General features: G+C 39.8%; 1 protein-coding gene across 4 annotated transcripts; it reads left to right on the plus strand.

Moving 5' to 3' along the window:
- The first annotated feature begins 2,130 nt into the window (after nt 1–2,130).
- Nucleotides 2,131–15,021, plus strand: rbm25a (RNA binding motif protein 25a). 4 transcript variants are annotated; one of them, XM_040137058.1, is made up of 18 exons: nt 2,131–2,327; nt 2,613–2,736; nt 3,347–3,396; nt 3,607–3,777; nt 4,248–4,305; nt 4,585–4,745; nt 4,861–5,055; nt 5,184–5,267; nt 9,463–9,737; nt 10,794–10,905; nt 11,046–11,135; nt 11,281–11,354; nt 11,441–11,591; nt 12,455–12,863; nt 12,965–13,269; nt 13,482–13,580; nt 13,835–13,882; nt 14,567–15,021. In XM_040137058.1, the coding sequence occupies exons 2-18, from the start codon at nt 2,631–2,633 to the stop codon at nt 14,657–14,659; spliced, it is 2,481 nt and encodes an 826-aa protein (XP_039992992.1). In that variant the 5' UTR covers nt 2,131–2,327; nt 2,613–2,630; the 3' UTR covers nt 14,660–15,021. The 4 variants fall into 4 exon arrangements, with proteins under 4 accessions (XP_039992992.1, XP_039992995.1, XP_039992993.1 ...); XM_040137061.1 differs by having other exon boundaries at nt 5,187–5,267; XM_040137059.1 differs by lacking the exon at nt 2,131–2,327 and adding an exon at nt 2,355–2,458.
- The last annotated feature ends 1,324 nt before the right edge of the window (nt 15,022–16,345 follow it).

Raw genomic sequence — 16,345 nt, forward strand, 5'->3', positions numbered from 1 at the left:
GTAGGGTTAACTTATTTATTATTTTGTTGCTTTTAATTTATTCTTTATATCCCTATATATATATATATATATATATATATATATATATATATATATATATATATATATATATATATTATGAGCTTACCAAACCAAATTCATATCAACTATTTTGAAATGGCAGTAATACTGAAGTACTGAGTAATGATCTGGTCCAGGTATTTGACCTACATTAGAAACTCTTGGGTCTTTATAACGGTACAGGTTTTTTTTTTTTTTTCATGATCTCAAGTGTTTTGCATGTGACATTAGTCTGCACGTTAATTCACCATTGTAGCTGTAAGATAAATTAAGCGGAGCACGATGGCATAGAATGGAAACAATCAATTCAAATACGAGTACTGTAACAGGCTGTTATACCCATGTTCGGTACTTACATTAATATCTCATTTATAACATTTCATTGCCGTCAGTACAGTCGTGGAACCCGAACTGAACGTTGTGGTTTTGCCGAACAACACCGAACACACGAGTGTTTTTTTTTTTTTTTTTTTTTCCCTACGTAACGAGCCCATGTTTCCGTGGCGTGACGCAGCCAACGGCTGGAAAACTCAGGTTCTGCTCATACACATCGGGACCGGGAAGTGGAGGAGCCACCGACAGGACTCCTGCTGCAACGTTCAAGGCGGAGGCATTCTGACGCCACCGAGCGTTCACAAACGAATGCAGCGTGTTTAACGCAGAGCATTTACTGTGTGCACGGAGTGTTTCCTTGCCCTGAGTACAGCATGTCAGGCAACACCTTCAACGCCTCCTGCGTACATACCCTGCTCCGTTGCGACGATTTTCTGGGGCTGAATTCCAGCCAAAATTGACTGCTGGGACCATGGAAAAGGAACTTTAGTTTGCCCCGAGTAATGCCTCACAGACAGCTGCGTACTCACCTGGAACAAAATCTGATCAATCAAACACTTTAGGGAATTTATGGCCAGAGGACCACTGCAGCTTTTTTTTTTCTTTGCATGTTCAGTCTATTTATTCGAAATCACGCTTTCTAGAACTGCTGGCCATGTTCAAGGCAATCTTGTATGTTTTTAATACATTCTTGTGAGCCATCAATTTTAATTTATTCCACTATGATAGACCTAGAGAGATTTGAAACTTTGATTGGTCCAGTTTTGCAATGGGAAATATGTAATTGTCGTGTTGCTTTGCTGTCACATGGTAACGCAGACAGGCGCAAAAATAATTGTTTCGTAATTTACATAATTTATACAAAATAGACAGCAGTGCTGTTAAGTGGATAGTAATGGAGTAAAATATTGAAAAACATTGGAACCAGCCATTGGAAGGGTGGTGTAATTAATCCTCAGAGAGCATCCAACTGAGAACCAGAGGGCATTATAGGGCAAAATAATGAGGTGGTAGAGCAGGTGGTTCATTGATTGCAGGGTTGATGTCTCCATCCCTAGCTCCTCTTGTCTATACACAAACACACACTTCATATATACAGCCACAACATTAAAACTGGTAACTGGTGTATATCAAAGTGTCCTGCAATAAATCCTCCCTTCGTGAAGTCTACAATGTTCAGTTTGTGTTGATAATTTTTTTAGTGAGGTGTTGACTCAACTTTTTGATTATTTTGGAGGCTTTGGTATGTGGTGCTGTGGAACTGCAATATACAGAGAAGTGTTTTATGTCTGTGTAACTGTAAGTTGCTATGGATAAACGCACCTGCCAAATGAATAATCTATATTCTGAGGTGCCTTTGTGCTTTTTTGAGTTCAAGTGGGCAAATTTTAGGAAAATTGTGTCAGTATAATCAGTCTTCTTGAATTTTTAAACCATTTGTTTTGACCTGAATTGATCATTAACTCTTAGTACCACGTTTTCTAACGTTATGTTCCACTTGGTTAACAGAAAAAATAGGATTAAGGAAATGGAAAAGCTAACTAGAATGTAAAAGCTTCTCAGGAAATCTCTCTGGCAAAGTTAATTTTCATTTGCCAATAGCTCTTATTAAGATCAAGTTACAATGCCAATACTGGTGTAGGAGTTGGCACTGTCAGTATGTATTAAAAGGGCAAAAAAATCCCTTCAAGTAGGAGCGAGTGCTCGCCTGACAGACCAATATTAGAGCAAAAAAACCCAAACCAGTGCTGTCCCATAATTCATTTCGAAAAGAATAGGTTCCAGTTATTTGTATCCATAGGGGTTCACACCGGTGGTAATTATAACGCTAATCTTGAGCGTTTCGTTTTTCTGTTAACCGTATTTAATGGGCTTTTATTTGGACAATCTATAGGATTATCAGAGACTGGTTTTTATTTCACACGCGACTGCAGGTGAGTAACATCCCTACTTGACCGCTGCAGCTAATGTGAACTAGCAAGGCCACAGAGTCCGCGTTAGCTTCCTTGAGCTAATTAGCTACTTAACGTTAAACGTGGAGGGTGGCCAAATTGAGACTGAGCAGGTATCCAACCTACTTAATTTGCAGTGTAAGCAGCCAGTGGCCCTATCCGTGTTAAAAATTCGACACTGTGATGAGTTTGACATGGCACAGCTTAACCCCGAAAAACAATGTTCCGTTGGTCTTGAGTTGAACGTCCTCTCTCTCTCTCCTGTAGGTTCCTGTAAATTTAAGGATGTCGTACCCTCCTCCGCTCAACCGCCAGCAGATTGGCCTCCCGCAGCTACCCCCGAGGATCCCACCTCCACAGTACGGGGGGTTCGCCCCAGCTGTCCCGCCAGGTACTGAACGCCGTTGTGGCCACGTAATCTGTAACAGCTGTGTGTTTGTAGATCAGGCTCTAGGTCCCTTGGTGGGATTTTTAAAGGTAAAAAATCGCTTAGGACCCGAGGGTGTAATTACATTTTTAAGTGCCAAGAGTCCTGTTTAGTGTTTGTTCTCCTGCACGTCAACAACTTAAGGCCAGTTCTTTGACAGTAAAAGTGCAGAAGTAAGGTGACACTGTTCTATGACAAAGCTATGGCTTTTGGTCTCATATTTTGAGTTGACTGGAAAAAAAAAGTTAACTGTAGAATATCTCTGAAAATTACCCAACACGACGTCACTGTTGTCAAAGCGAGAAATAAGTTGAAATGGGAAAACTATGGGGAAATGCTTGAAACTAAAACCCAGATAACATTAAACTCTTAGCGGATGAAGTAATCAAGTCACAATTTATGCTAATTACAGAACACAAATTTCAAGACTGTTGCCAATATTTGTTTGGACGATCTTGTTGAATATTAGCCTGGGTAAATGCATATACAACAATATCATATCATTGTCTGTGGTTGTTTGTAGTTGTGTGCCTCAATACATGGTTTGAGGATTGTATTTTGTTTGTATTTTCAGGTACTCCCATGATTCCGGTTCATATGGGTGTAGTGACCCCAACACCCACAGTGAGTTTGAAACAGGAGTTCCTACCTACTGCATCCCAATTGAAGCATCGGCTGTTGTGACCGATCTGCCATTAAATACATATTCCTTATACGTCTTAAGAGTTCAACGCAGTTGTCCAGTTTGTTTTTGGGGAAGTGTGCAGCTCAACCCAAAGCAGACTGACCCTCACACCTATTATTGGTCGCTTGTCATGTTTGCGAATATTGCAGGTTCTTGTCCCGACCACAGTTGCTGTAGCACAGAAGCCGATGGCTCCAAAGAAGGAGTCTGGAACCCTCAGAGCCAAGGATACAGAGGACAGCGGTGGCCCTACCACCACTGTATTTGTGGGGAACATCTCTGAAAAGGCATCTGACATGTTGGTCAGACAGCTTCTAGCGGTGAGTTGACCGTACATAAAATGAAATAATCCAGTTAATCAGAATTGCCTATCTTGTGGTCACTCAAGTTATAAGTATTGCAGAATGAAAAAAGAATGGGCAGCAATAGTGAACTACTTAGATTAAAAGTCGCAGGTGACAAACACTTATTAGAGTTAGGACAATTTCAAACCTTCAGGACATCATCAAGGTAAACAGCACCGTGTATCCTGCCAGTTGGATTTTTACAGAATACCACTTGCACAACACCTGCATCACTGGTTTTGATCGTAGCTTGTCATAGCTCGTCTCAGGTAACCACTGACAAATCCCTTGGAACTAATGTCTCAGGGAAACGTAAATACTGTTACGGGAACTATCGTATCAGTGATTAATTCATTGTTCATGAATCATTAGCATCTGTAATGTCAAATTAAATAGTTTTTTTTTTTTTTTTTTTTTTTTTTTTTTTCTGTCCTCTTTTGATATAGAAATGTGGCATTGTTCTAAGCTGGAAAAGGGTCCAAGGTGCCTCTGGAAAACTTCAAGGTAAAAACGGTTGCAACACATTTAAATGTTTCCTTAACTATCTTCGCCTTATGTAAATATTTGTTACTCAGGAGAAGCTCGAGACTTCAAATACTGAACCAGAGGGTCAATATAATGGGTATTAAAAAGTATTCACCCCACTGGACATTTTACTGCATTGAATTATATGGGATTTAGGCTTTTTTGTCATTCATTTTTCATATAGCAAATATTGTAAGTAAGATGTTTTGTTATTAACATCTGTGGAACTGTTTGTTTTCTCCTGTCAACTCCCGGAAGCTTTTGGGTTCTGTGAGTATAAGGAGCCTGAATCTACGCTGCGAGCTCTCAGACTTCTGCACGAGTTGCTCTTAGGTGATAAGAAGCTGTTAGTCAAGGTAGATGCCAAGACCAAGGCCCAGCTAGATGAGTGGAAGGCCAAGAAGAGGAGTGCCAATGGGGTATACTGTTCACCTGTTGAGTAAAAGATAAATCGAATATTTCTTTTATGTTTTTCGTCTTGTTAAATTGGGTTTGTAAGTTTGTTTCTTCTATTTTTCTGGCTTTAACATATAGGGGGCCAGTGGTGGCTCAAAGAATGGGGATGAGGATGAGGAGGAGGTTCTTGACGAAGAAACCTTGCGTCGGGACCAGGTTGTGAAGGGGGCGATAGACGTCCTCATCCGAGAGTATGCAAGTGAGCTAAATGCTCCCTCGCAGGATCCTGACAGTCAACCTCGCAACAAGAAGCGGAAGGAGAAGAAAGAGGAGGTAGCGTTTGCATGATGTACATGTAAACAAAGCCCCGAGCAACATTTTCTTGTGCTGCGATTGTAGCATATTCTTAGTAGTGAGTGCTTAGTGTGTTTTGTTTCTTGTCTTTCTCTCCTTTGTCTAAGGAGGATATCAATGCTATGGAGATGGAGGATGACAAGAGAGACCTGATATCCAGAGAGATCAGCAAGTTCCGGGACACACACAAGGTAATGTATCAAACTGCTGTTATTAATCTGTAATTTAAGTTTTGGGGGAGACATCCTCCACATTTGTAATTAGAAATTCCTCAACAGCAAATGGAGCTGCAATCTATATAGATTATGGAGGTAATTCCTCCTTTAGACTGTTCTGTTACTGTCAACCATAGTATGGAGGTAGTCTGTTAACACAAAGATTAGTTATTCAAATTCAAACATTAAAGGAATAGGAATTAGTTGATGTTGATTCAAACATTTTATATTATCTATTAAAGGCTTAAACGATTCCAATACTACATCAGCCATTCAGATGGCTTTATGGTATCTTTCATTACTTCAGAATTGGGCAAGAGCTGTTATTATTCATAATACTGATTTGAGACTAAAGGTTTTAGCTCTGCACAAGCTAAATTCTTCACACAGAGTGCATGGACACAATGTTAAATTCCATCTAAAGCTAATCTATTGATTAAACCCCACCAATATGGTAGAGTTCATTTGGTGACTAGAGCAAGATGAATCTCAGAATCTCTGCTTTGGAAAAAGTTGCGAGGATAGGATGTAAGTATGATCTTTCATTTCTTCTTTACTCATGTTGGGCGCTCCCTTCTGGGGGGTTTGCAGAGGGGCAACTGGCTCTCAATTCAGTTACCTGACTTTTATTTAAGAATTGTTGGCATTTACAAACCTGAAGATTAAGTCCACAGTGTCATAAATGTTCTTGGATTTTAACTAAAGAAACTGAGTGGTTGGGAGAAAAGTGCCACTTCATCAGTGCTGCAACCGGCATTGAAAAACCCTTCAGCAAGCATGTTGCGCTTGCACTCAGTCCGGTTTTAGAAGGCTGGGAAGCTCAGTGAACCCCTGCAGGTCCTCAGATGATGAATGTTGTGTTTGAAGAACACACACAGACTGAATGAGCCTAACCACTGCAGTAATTTGAACTGCAGCCTGTAGTATTACTAAAGCAGGGAGCGCCCCTCCACAGCACTCTGTGGTCTGAAGACTAATGAGGTAAGTCATCTCATGTTGTTTTTTAATCCCTTTTATTTTTCTCCAATTATTGATTTCAAACAACTGTTTAATTTTTCTTTCTTCTCCTCTGTGACTTCGTGGTAACTCCACCCCCAACCCCTAGTTAAACAATGAGAGAAAGAGGAAAGAAATGAGTGAGTTTGAATGAAAAGGAAAAGGCTGCAGGGTTATTGAGCTTCTTTACAGGGGTACACAAAGTAAAACACTCGTGGAACGTGGAACTGGACTTTACCTCTGAACTCGTAACCTAATCACAATTTCAAACACGGCTACAAAAGGTGGATCGTATTAGGATGAACACCAATTAGCAACATTTAGAGCTACTGTATAAAAGGATGTCCAATGCTCATCAGTGAACACTTTGATATGTGATATTTAAAAGCAATGTTAAAAAATAATTCCAGAGGGGCAAAATAAAAACCACGTTAGCAGATGCCAAAACACCCCTGACAAGAATTGCCATCAACAAAGAAGAGCAAACGCACCGCGTCAGCAAGAATATGACAGATGTATGTACGAAGATGTGATGGGTATACAGTACAAAGCACCGTATATAGGAGGTGGGCTATTGACAACTGTTGCTAATTGGCATTCAACTAAAATATAACCCACCTCTCTGGGTGTTTTGCAATAGTGATTTATTAACTGAATACAGAATTAGTGAAGAAATCATCCATTTTTTCACAATGGAATATTAAAATGAGGTAAGTTCTGGGATGAGTAGAGATGACAGCTCTAGACGATACAATAAGAGCTAGAGAATATACCACCAAGCTGGTAGATACCTTGTGGTCTCTCCATTTGTGTTAAACACCTCCCTTCAGACAAATACTAATTTGAATCAAGTCTAGCTAAATTACAATGTAAAACGTACTGTATAGCTCATGCAGAACAGGTAGTTCAGACATCTTTCATCCTTCCCTTCTTTTTATTTATTTATTTATTTATTTATTTAGTTATTTTTGCTTAAGAGCTATCAGACCTACATTTCCGACAGTGTCGTTTGAATTTTGTAAACCAGCCAAGATTTATAGCATTGAACACTAACAGCTTTTTAGACATTTTTTAAATCAGTTAGGGCACTGTTTGAACAGTGGGTCTGACTCTGTTGAGGATTTGTTTTACCATTAATTGGGCTGGAGAGGCCAAAGAGACACCAGAAGACAACCTACAGGTAAGACTGCTTCACTAATTTCCTTGTGGTAAAATGGAATACAGTATCTGATCTGTTTCAACCATGAAATTTAAAACAAGTTTTTTATAGATGTTTTTTTTTTTTTTATGTGAATGAACTGTAATTAGATAAACTGCTTTACAGGTATCATTTGGACATTTTTCATCATTTTGACTTTACACTTGACCTGCTTTCCCTCCCACACGTAGCCTGTAGGATGTGTAGGGGGAGAGAAGCGCTGAAACCGTAGTTCATCACCTGTAAGTTGCACACCAATAGCTCCAAAACGGTCTGTAGAAAATGCCATGATTTTTCTGTTGGCTAGCGAGAATGTGGACAAATGGTTTACATTTCGTGTTTATTCACATTCAGTTTAAAGGTGCAGAGAACTTCTCAGGTATTAGAAGTAGCTGCGTTCTAGATAGGCTTACATAAAATATATTGTCACTTACTATTGGAAATATTCTGTACTCAAAGCTTACAGTTTTTGTCCTGAGGGAGATGCTCAAGGCATAACAGTAGTCTACAGAATCTCTAAACTGAAAAAATAAAAGGATTTGTATCCACCTTAGTAGTACCATCATTCCTTTGTTTCCAAAGCTTAATGTTTTTAATGCTAATAAAATGATGTCCAAATGTATTAGAATTATGATATTTACCAAAAAAATCACAATATAAATGTAGACTCATAGCCTGGCTGTGTTACTCCCACACTGCTGCAGGGGAGCACTTGCGTTGCAGTCTGGCACTGCTCCCCTGCCTCTCTGATGACCATGTAGAAAACATATGGGAGCTGATTGTGTAATTCACTTAGTTGGGCCATTTGCCATGTTAAGCCAAGGCTCGTTTTAATCCACTTGGCACCCATAGGTAAGACCAAACTAAGGTATTATATATAAGTATGTAGTTAGAACTCAGTGAACTTGTTGACCTGATGGTTCAAAGCTGACTTAGCACCTGGTGGACACTTTTATCTTAAGTGCTTTATGTTCCCATGAGCGTGCTTGTAGCATGAGAAGCCCCAATTCCAATGAAATCCTTTAACTCAGTAAAGCTGAGTGAATCAAGCATTAAGTTAATGTGTGTTCAGACGTAATATATATTACACATCTCCTCTGTAGTGTGAGGTAGTCACTGCCACTTATTTGTATGGCGGTGCTGTGACATAACTTAACTAAATCGTGTCAAACCTATGCATTTAACGTACTGTACTTCTTGCACCAGGTCAGATATATCAATTTTCTGCATTTGCCTGAGTGCACATTGATTTGGAAAGTGGACAGATGTGTGTTTGACCATTACGTGTTTGCCTACAGCTGAATTTATTATTGGAATGGCCTCTTATTACATCAGAACATAATCTCACATCACCATAGAACACATAGTAACTGCAGAGGACAAGTTGACCCGTTACATATGTGAGAAAAAAATCAGTCAGTAGTAGCATATGTGAAAAAGGCAAATCCTGAATACTGGAGCCAGGACAGGAAATGATCTCTCTACTAAACTTCGATTTACACAATAATGTGTACAGTAATGTTTTACAGTAATGTAAATGTCTAAAATTAAAAAGTGCTGATAAAACCCCAGAGAAGTTTACCGGAGGATGGTCTTAACTTCTAGTCCCGCTGCAACCTCTCGTATAAGCACAAATTACCTTAATTCTTTTGGTGTCTTGAATGAACTGAAATTTATGGTTTTACGTAAGTGTGTCCCGAATTGAGCAGTGTCTACATTAAACCTGCTCAAGCAGTGGACCACTCTTCCTGGAGGAAACGTCAGGGCTAAGAGGACTTCCTCACTCGCAGCAGCCAGCCTCTCCAAAGCAATGAGTCATGGCAGTATGTGAGCATGTCTGCCCCAGGGTGTCTAAACCATTTTTCAGTATCTTGTGCTGTTAACCTGTTTATATTTATGTATTTAAGCATGATGGAGTTTTGAATGTTTTGAATCCAGTAACCCATTCTCCCCTTTCTTCCTGTTGGGCTCCTGCAGAAACTGGAAGAAGAAAAAGGAAAGAAAGAGAAGGAGCGACTGGAGCTTGAGAGGGAAAGGAGAGAGAGAGACAAAGAGCGGGAGCGCGAGAGGGAGCGCCGTGACCGTGAGAAAGAGAAGGAAAGGGAGAGAGAGAGGGACAAGGAGCGGGAAAGAGACAGAGATCGTGACCGGGAGCGGGAGAGAGATCGCGAACGGGAGAGGACGAAGGAGCGGGAGAGGGAGCGGGAGAGGGAAAGGAGTCGAGACGTGAGTGAAGATCGCAGCAGATCGAGGTCAGTGATAGGCCAGTGATGACCTACTTGATGCTCAGTTGCCCTCCTCACACAGTTAAAGCATATGACTCGTTTTGACACTGTACTGACTTTTCTCATACAGGTCAGAATTTTTAGAACAGTTACTCACTAGTCTAATTTTGATGAAATTTCAGAGGTTGATGTGTTTCTACACATTGGTCCAAGGGGTGTCTGCGTTTTTTATGAGCAACGGAATCGTTCTTTAGTGTAAGAAATCAGTGGCCTGATAATCAATCGAGATTTGGTCTTCATGTCACTTCATTATTCATTCGTTTATTATCTCAACTTATGAAAAAATTGGAAACGGCAATAGGTCTGGAAGCAGATTAATAAAGGGTGACCCTGGTAGTTAGTGTCATTTTTGTATCTTTCTTTTTTTTTTTTTTTTTACCATGATATACTCCATGTTGAGTTGGCACTTTATTAGGTGCGCCTAGCTAAATCAAATGCAGTCCGGTAAAAATTCCGATTTACTTTTTATAAAACTTATGAAGCTACCCTACCAATATAAATGGGGATGGACACAATAGTAGAAATAGGTTACCATAGAAGCAAATCAACAGAACCCCTCTTAATTACAGCTTCCAGTGTTCAATCAATGTCCTCTTACACAGTCTCAATAAAATGTGTGTCTTCATAAAGGAAGTTGATAAAACAAACTCACCTCAATGTCTATTTAGTAGCAGTTGTAGAGCTTTGAATAATCTTTTTTTTGATTCGTTTTCCAAGGTCAGAAATAACTTTGAAACTTAATTAAGAAAGGAAATATATTCCAGAGCTGTTGTATTGCATTACATTAAATGTAGCAAATACCTTAGGCAGCAAGTGATGAGGCTCATTTAACTTTAATGTAATGAAACCACTGTTCTAAAATGCTGTTCTGCTTTGGTAGTTTGTGTCATTCAAAGTAACACTGACAATGAATGAAATAAGTGCATGACTTTTTTTATTTGCCATTCATGATATTTTTCCCTCTCATTTTAACTTTAATATAATATTTAAACGAGACTAGCAGCAGTAATGTGTCTTCTACAGAGAGAGGGCTAGAGAAGATAAAAAACGGGACCGTGAAGATGATGAGGAGGACGTCTATGAACGAAGAAGACTTGAGAGGAGGCTTCGAGACAAGGAGGCAGCTTACCAAGAAGTACGTATATTAATCTCTTGAAATTTTTCTTATGATGGATTAAGCACAAGTTTAAATAACTGCACATGAAAAAATTAATGACTGTCGAATTAAATTAATCAATGTCTGACTCAGTGAATTATTTTTCTGTCTTCTTATAGCGCCTGAAAAACTGGGAGATCCGTGAGAGGAAGAAAGCTCGTGATTACAGCAAAGAAACAGATAGGGAGGACGAGAGGCGTCGTGAAATGGTATACATGAATACATACCCACCCCAGATCAAATTGTTAGCCAGTAGTTATTGTCATTGGTTTCAGACAGGTTATAATGTCAGATATGTGAGGATGACTTGCTGGATTTATGTTCATATACTGTTTACTGTATGTTTAAAATCAGATGAAAGAAGCCAAAAGACTGAAAGAATTCCTTGAAGATTATGACGACGACAGAGACGACCCAAAATACTACAGGTAACCCTCTTTACGAACATTGAGGAGCGTGGGGCACACTTTATCGCTTTTGACATTACTTCACTTTCTGTAATTTTCATTGTCAGGGGCAGCGCTTTGCAGAAGCGACTTCGTGACCGAGAAAAGGAGACAGAGTTGGACGAGCGAGACCGGAAGAGGGAGAAGGAGGAGCTGGAGGAGATAAGACAGAGACTTCTTGCTGAGGGTCACCCTGACCCTGATGCCGAGCTGCAGAGGGTGAGTCCACCTGGAACTTATATATTTTCTTTCACATACAAGAACTGTTTTATTTGAGGCACAGACGATTTTCTTTCAGCATGTTTGTGTGATTATTTTTTGTTTTATAGGAATAAGGGCTTTCAACCAATATTCTAAATTTGATTATATAATCGAATTATTAAAAAAAAAAAAGACATTTGATTGTGAAAATGAATATTCGATGTCGGGGGGGGGGGGCAGTACTACCACGGCTGTCTGCCTTGCGAGTTCTCCCATGGGTCTGAACTGCTGTACTGAATGCAATGCATGACGGAGAGGAATCACACGTCATTTTCACTGATTGAAAATTAAATGTAGGTCAACCTGAAATGAGGGAACAATTCAACAACAACCGTGTGGTAATGATGGCAGAGAGTTCATAACTCAACTCGACTGAAGAGAACCCTTTGCACTCCGAGCTATCTAAAAAGCCCCGTTTGGAAATACTCCAGATTTTGGTCAGTAGATGGCAATTGTGGGACCTCGAGATAAAGTTGTATGCAAGCTATGTATGCTACAGTTAGCCTACCATTCCAGCACTAGCAACCTGAGGGCAAATCTCAAAAATATGCACCCAAGTAGTTATGTTTCTTGTTGTACTGGTTTGTCCTCTTATGGACATACTGCGTAAAAATAGGTATTTGAATGGTTCGTACCTATGTGGGTTTTTGTTTTTTTTAATAAGGAATAATCGAACATCAATTTGCCCTGTTTTCTACCCCTGTTTTGTTTTCTCTAATGACGCTAGTGCATCCATCATTAAAATGCCGCCAGTCACCAAAGATTTCCTGACATGTATAAGAGACTCGGTCATTGTTCATGTGTAATATATGTTTGTGCAGATGGAGGAGGAGGCAGAGCGCAGACGACAGCCACCTCTGAAACTTGAGCCCGAGGAGGACGTGAACCAGGAGAAGGCTCACAGGGATCGGGATCGGGAGAAGAGAGGGTCAGTAAGGCCCGTGGAGCCGACGCCTCGAGGCCCTCAACAGCATTCGGACGATGATGTGGAGGAAGGGGAGGAGGATGACTACCACGATGGAGAGGACTCACAAGAAGCCAAGCCGCAACTCAAACCCATCATGCGACCAATCACTACTGCTCCCTCAGTGTCCTCTGCCAGTGGGAATGCGACTCCAAACACACCTGGCAACGAATCTCCTTGCGGCATCATCATTCCTGGCGAGAACACTCCTGAGGTCCAACCTCCCGAGGAGCATCGGCCCAAAATTGGTCTCAGTCTCAAACTGGGTGAGTACAGTAGCAAATTTGGGACACGGAAGGATCTGTTTCTTTAGCCTTACTGCTTTGTGCCAGAATAAACAGTTGTTCCCTCGGTTTTTCTATTCCAGGTGCCACCAACAGTCCCAGCCAGCTCAACGCAGGAAAGCGAAAGAAACTGGCGACAGTGGAAAGTGTTTTCAACAAGTTTGATGATGAGGAAGCTGATGAACAGCCTCGCAAAAGGAAACTGGTTCCACTGGACTATGGCGATGACGACAAGAGTCTGGGGCTGGACGGTGCTGAAATTTCAGGGGCCAAAGGCAGTATCAACACAGAGGAGAAACGCAAGCACATAAAGAGCCTTATTGAGAAGATCCCCACTGCCAGGCCTGAGCTCTTCTCCTACCCTCTGGACTGGACTATGGTTGACTCGGTAATAAGCCTGTGACATTTTGGATTTGAGGCTGTTTTATTAACTTTACTATATTTTGTAATGCTGTTTAAAAGGTAGAGTGAAGTGAGTAAATATTCTGTCATTCCCCAGCTGAATTAATCGATTTAGTGATTCATTGGCTTATTTGCTGCCATAATGTGACCAGAAACTGAACATTCCACCATGAGTTGTTCTGATTGTTCTCTCTGCAGACTCTGATGGATCGCCGTATCAGACCGTGGATTAATAAAAAGATCATTGAGTACATCGGCGAGGAGGAGCCCACTCTGGTTGATTTTGTCTGTTCAAAGGTCAGTGATTTTTTTTTTTTTGTGAAACTCTGAACAGAAAACTAGAAAATAATTTGCCTGATATGAAGTTTCTCAAGTGTCAGACTGCATTCTGTATTGTAAATTTTGGTTCCTTTTGGAAAAAATTAGTTCTTCTGAAGATGCCAAGTATTAAGTCCTTTTTTTTCTGCCCTCTTAAGTTTGTGGTGTTCCAGTGTTGGGCATGTTGCTCACTGTAATCAAATGGGTTTTTTTTTTTTTTCTTTTCTCCCTAGGTGATGGCACACAGCACCCCTCAGGGTATTCTTGATGATGTTGCTATGGTAAGTTGAAATTTTGGATCCCAAACCTAAGTCTGTTTAAATGTATCTTTTTCTGTGGGTTTTTGGTTATTTGAACTTGATGAGATCACTTGTTCAAAATAATTTCAATTTACACATTTCCTCTGGGAAAGTTTGGTTGATAGTTTGTACAGAAAACACACTGTTGAATTATAGTAAATGACATAGATTTTTAAATTTATTGGTTCCGATCAATTTTCAGTGCCTTCAATTTGTCCATTATTTGGTTTATGACAAAATCCTGCAAAACTAATTACATTCCCATCAGGCTCAGCTGTACTTTGGGTTCTAGTGCTTTAATTAGAAAATGTTAGCATGCTAACATGCTAAACTAAGATGGTGAACGTGGTTAACATAATACCTGCTTAACATCTTTGAGTGCTGTCATTGTGAGCATATTAGCATGCTGATGGCAGCATTTAGCTGCAAGCACCACTGTCCCTAATTATAGTCTGACAGACTAGTAGAACGGCTGTCATGAGACTCTCATGTAAGACGAAGCAGTGTTAATAGGTGAACAAATTAATTGGAACAGTAATTCATAGTTGGTCCTAAGTAATCCATGTACCTTCCATGCAACCAGTGTGATTCATTTCATAGATCTATTGAGCTGTTCGATATAATGTTTGTCTGAAAAAGTTGTCTAACCTGTCGGTTTGTTTCTAGGTTCTCGATGAAGAAGCAGAAGTATTCATAGTAAAAATGTGGAGGCTGTTGATATATGAAACAGAGGCCAAGAAGATCGGACTGGTGAAATAGAGACCACATGTCTCTCTGACTGACTTCCTCAACTCACAGTTCTGCTACCTGCAGTTATCTGGTCCAGCAGACTGTAAACATGTGCCCGTACACCCCTCCATTCCTTAAGCAAGGAGCTGCTGCTTTGTATGTGTATGTGTTTGGAAGGGAAAGTCTGAGCTGTGAACAGAAAGGGTTTGCACAAACACACTGCATGATAAAACTTTGGTTGTATCTTTTTCCTTTGTTGATGCTGTTGAGGCAAAAGACAGCTGCATTTCATCCATCTGTTCTCCAATAAGTTGGACACATTCTGCTTTGATTTACTGTTGTCATGTGGAGGCACTGCTCCGTTGTGTGAACTAATAAATATGCTTTTTTTAGACAGTGGTCTGTCTTTAATGTGTTGTCTACCTATTGTACTTTCTCTGGTTTTTAAAAGCAATTATGCTTGAGAAATAGTTTTTTGTTATATTCCTCTTCACTTTCTTCACTTTTCCGGCAGGATGGCAACAGCCGGGCCAGCCCTGTGAATGAAACATCCGTGACTGAGTAAATGAGTAAGTGATAAAGCTGCACCGATGGTCAGCCGGATGCCGTGTGACTAAGTGTCGGAGTTCCCCCGTTGGTCCTTACGATTCCAAATTGTATGGCTGCAGTCTATTGCGTCATCGGGGATGTGTTTACAAACAGTGCTGCCACCTTAGAGTCTCTGTCGCTAGATTTACTGTCTTTTCACACCATTTTAGCGATTTTTCTTCCCAAAGCGCCTGGTGAAAAATCTAGGGACCTTTTGCACAAATCCTTTGCTGCAATGTAATTTAATTCAGTGTTCTCTCTGCATGTGTAAAATTAGTAGAATAATTAGATTTTCAACAACCTGGCAACCCATAAGTTAATACTAATGGCTATTAACTGATCTCTAAACATTAGTAAATGATAAATATATATATATCAGAAATGTTTATTGAAATGTTTACTGATTACACATTTGGGCGATGCGGGCAAGTGCCCAAGGGCCCCAAAACGCAGATTTACTATATTATACTATATTATTTGGGTTTATATAGTTTGATGAATTGTAAATTTGTCAGGAAGTTGCACCCCTAAAATAGAATATCAGCTGTGTCAGGTCCGTTATACTCCCATTTTATGGCCTTTTTCTCCAGGAAGGACTAAATCTATTTTCAAGACCTTAATTGTTTATTTTGAGCGCATTTGTTGTAAAAAAAAATTAATTTCGGTGTGTCAAGTATTTAACTTACAAAAAACCCTCAGGCAAGTTGAATTATTCCATCACAGACTTTTAAGGCATTAACAAGATCATTTTCATTATCAGTGCATCCGAGAATTATTTTCTTTAATAATTGATTGATTGTTCAATGTAAAAAAAATGTCAGAAAATAGTGGAAAAACGATATATTAACATATTCAAATTGCCTTTTTTGTAGGACCACCTGTCCAAAACCCAATCATGCTGAGTTTACTGTCCTAGAAAACTGGGAATCGAGGAAATATTCACATTTGAGAAGCTGGTACAAGCAAATTTTTTGACATTTTTACTTAAGTAAATTAAGATTAATCAAATATCAAAACTCTTGCCAATTCTATGTCAAAAAAAAAATCAACTAATCATTTCATATCTTGAGTACTGGTTGGTTTCTGGGTGGGTCCCTGAGAGCAAATTAAACTGCAGTCTATAGTGGT

The sequence above is a fragment of the Xiphias gladius genome, chromosome 10, assembly GCF_016859285.1.
Source record: "Xiphias gladius isolate SHS-SW01 ecotype Sanya breed wild chromosome 10, ASM1685928v1, whole genome shotgun sequence".
Taxonomy (NCBI): Eukaryota; Metazoa; Chordata; class Actinopteri; order Istiophoriformes; family Xiphiidae; genus Xiphias; species Xiphias gladius.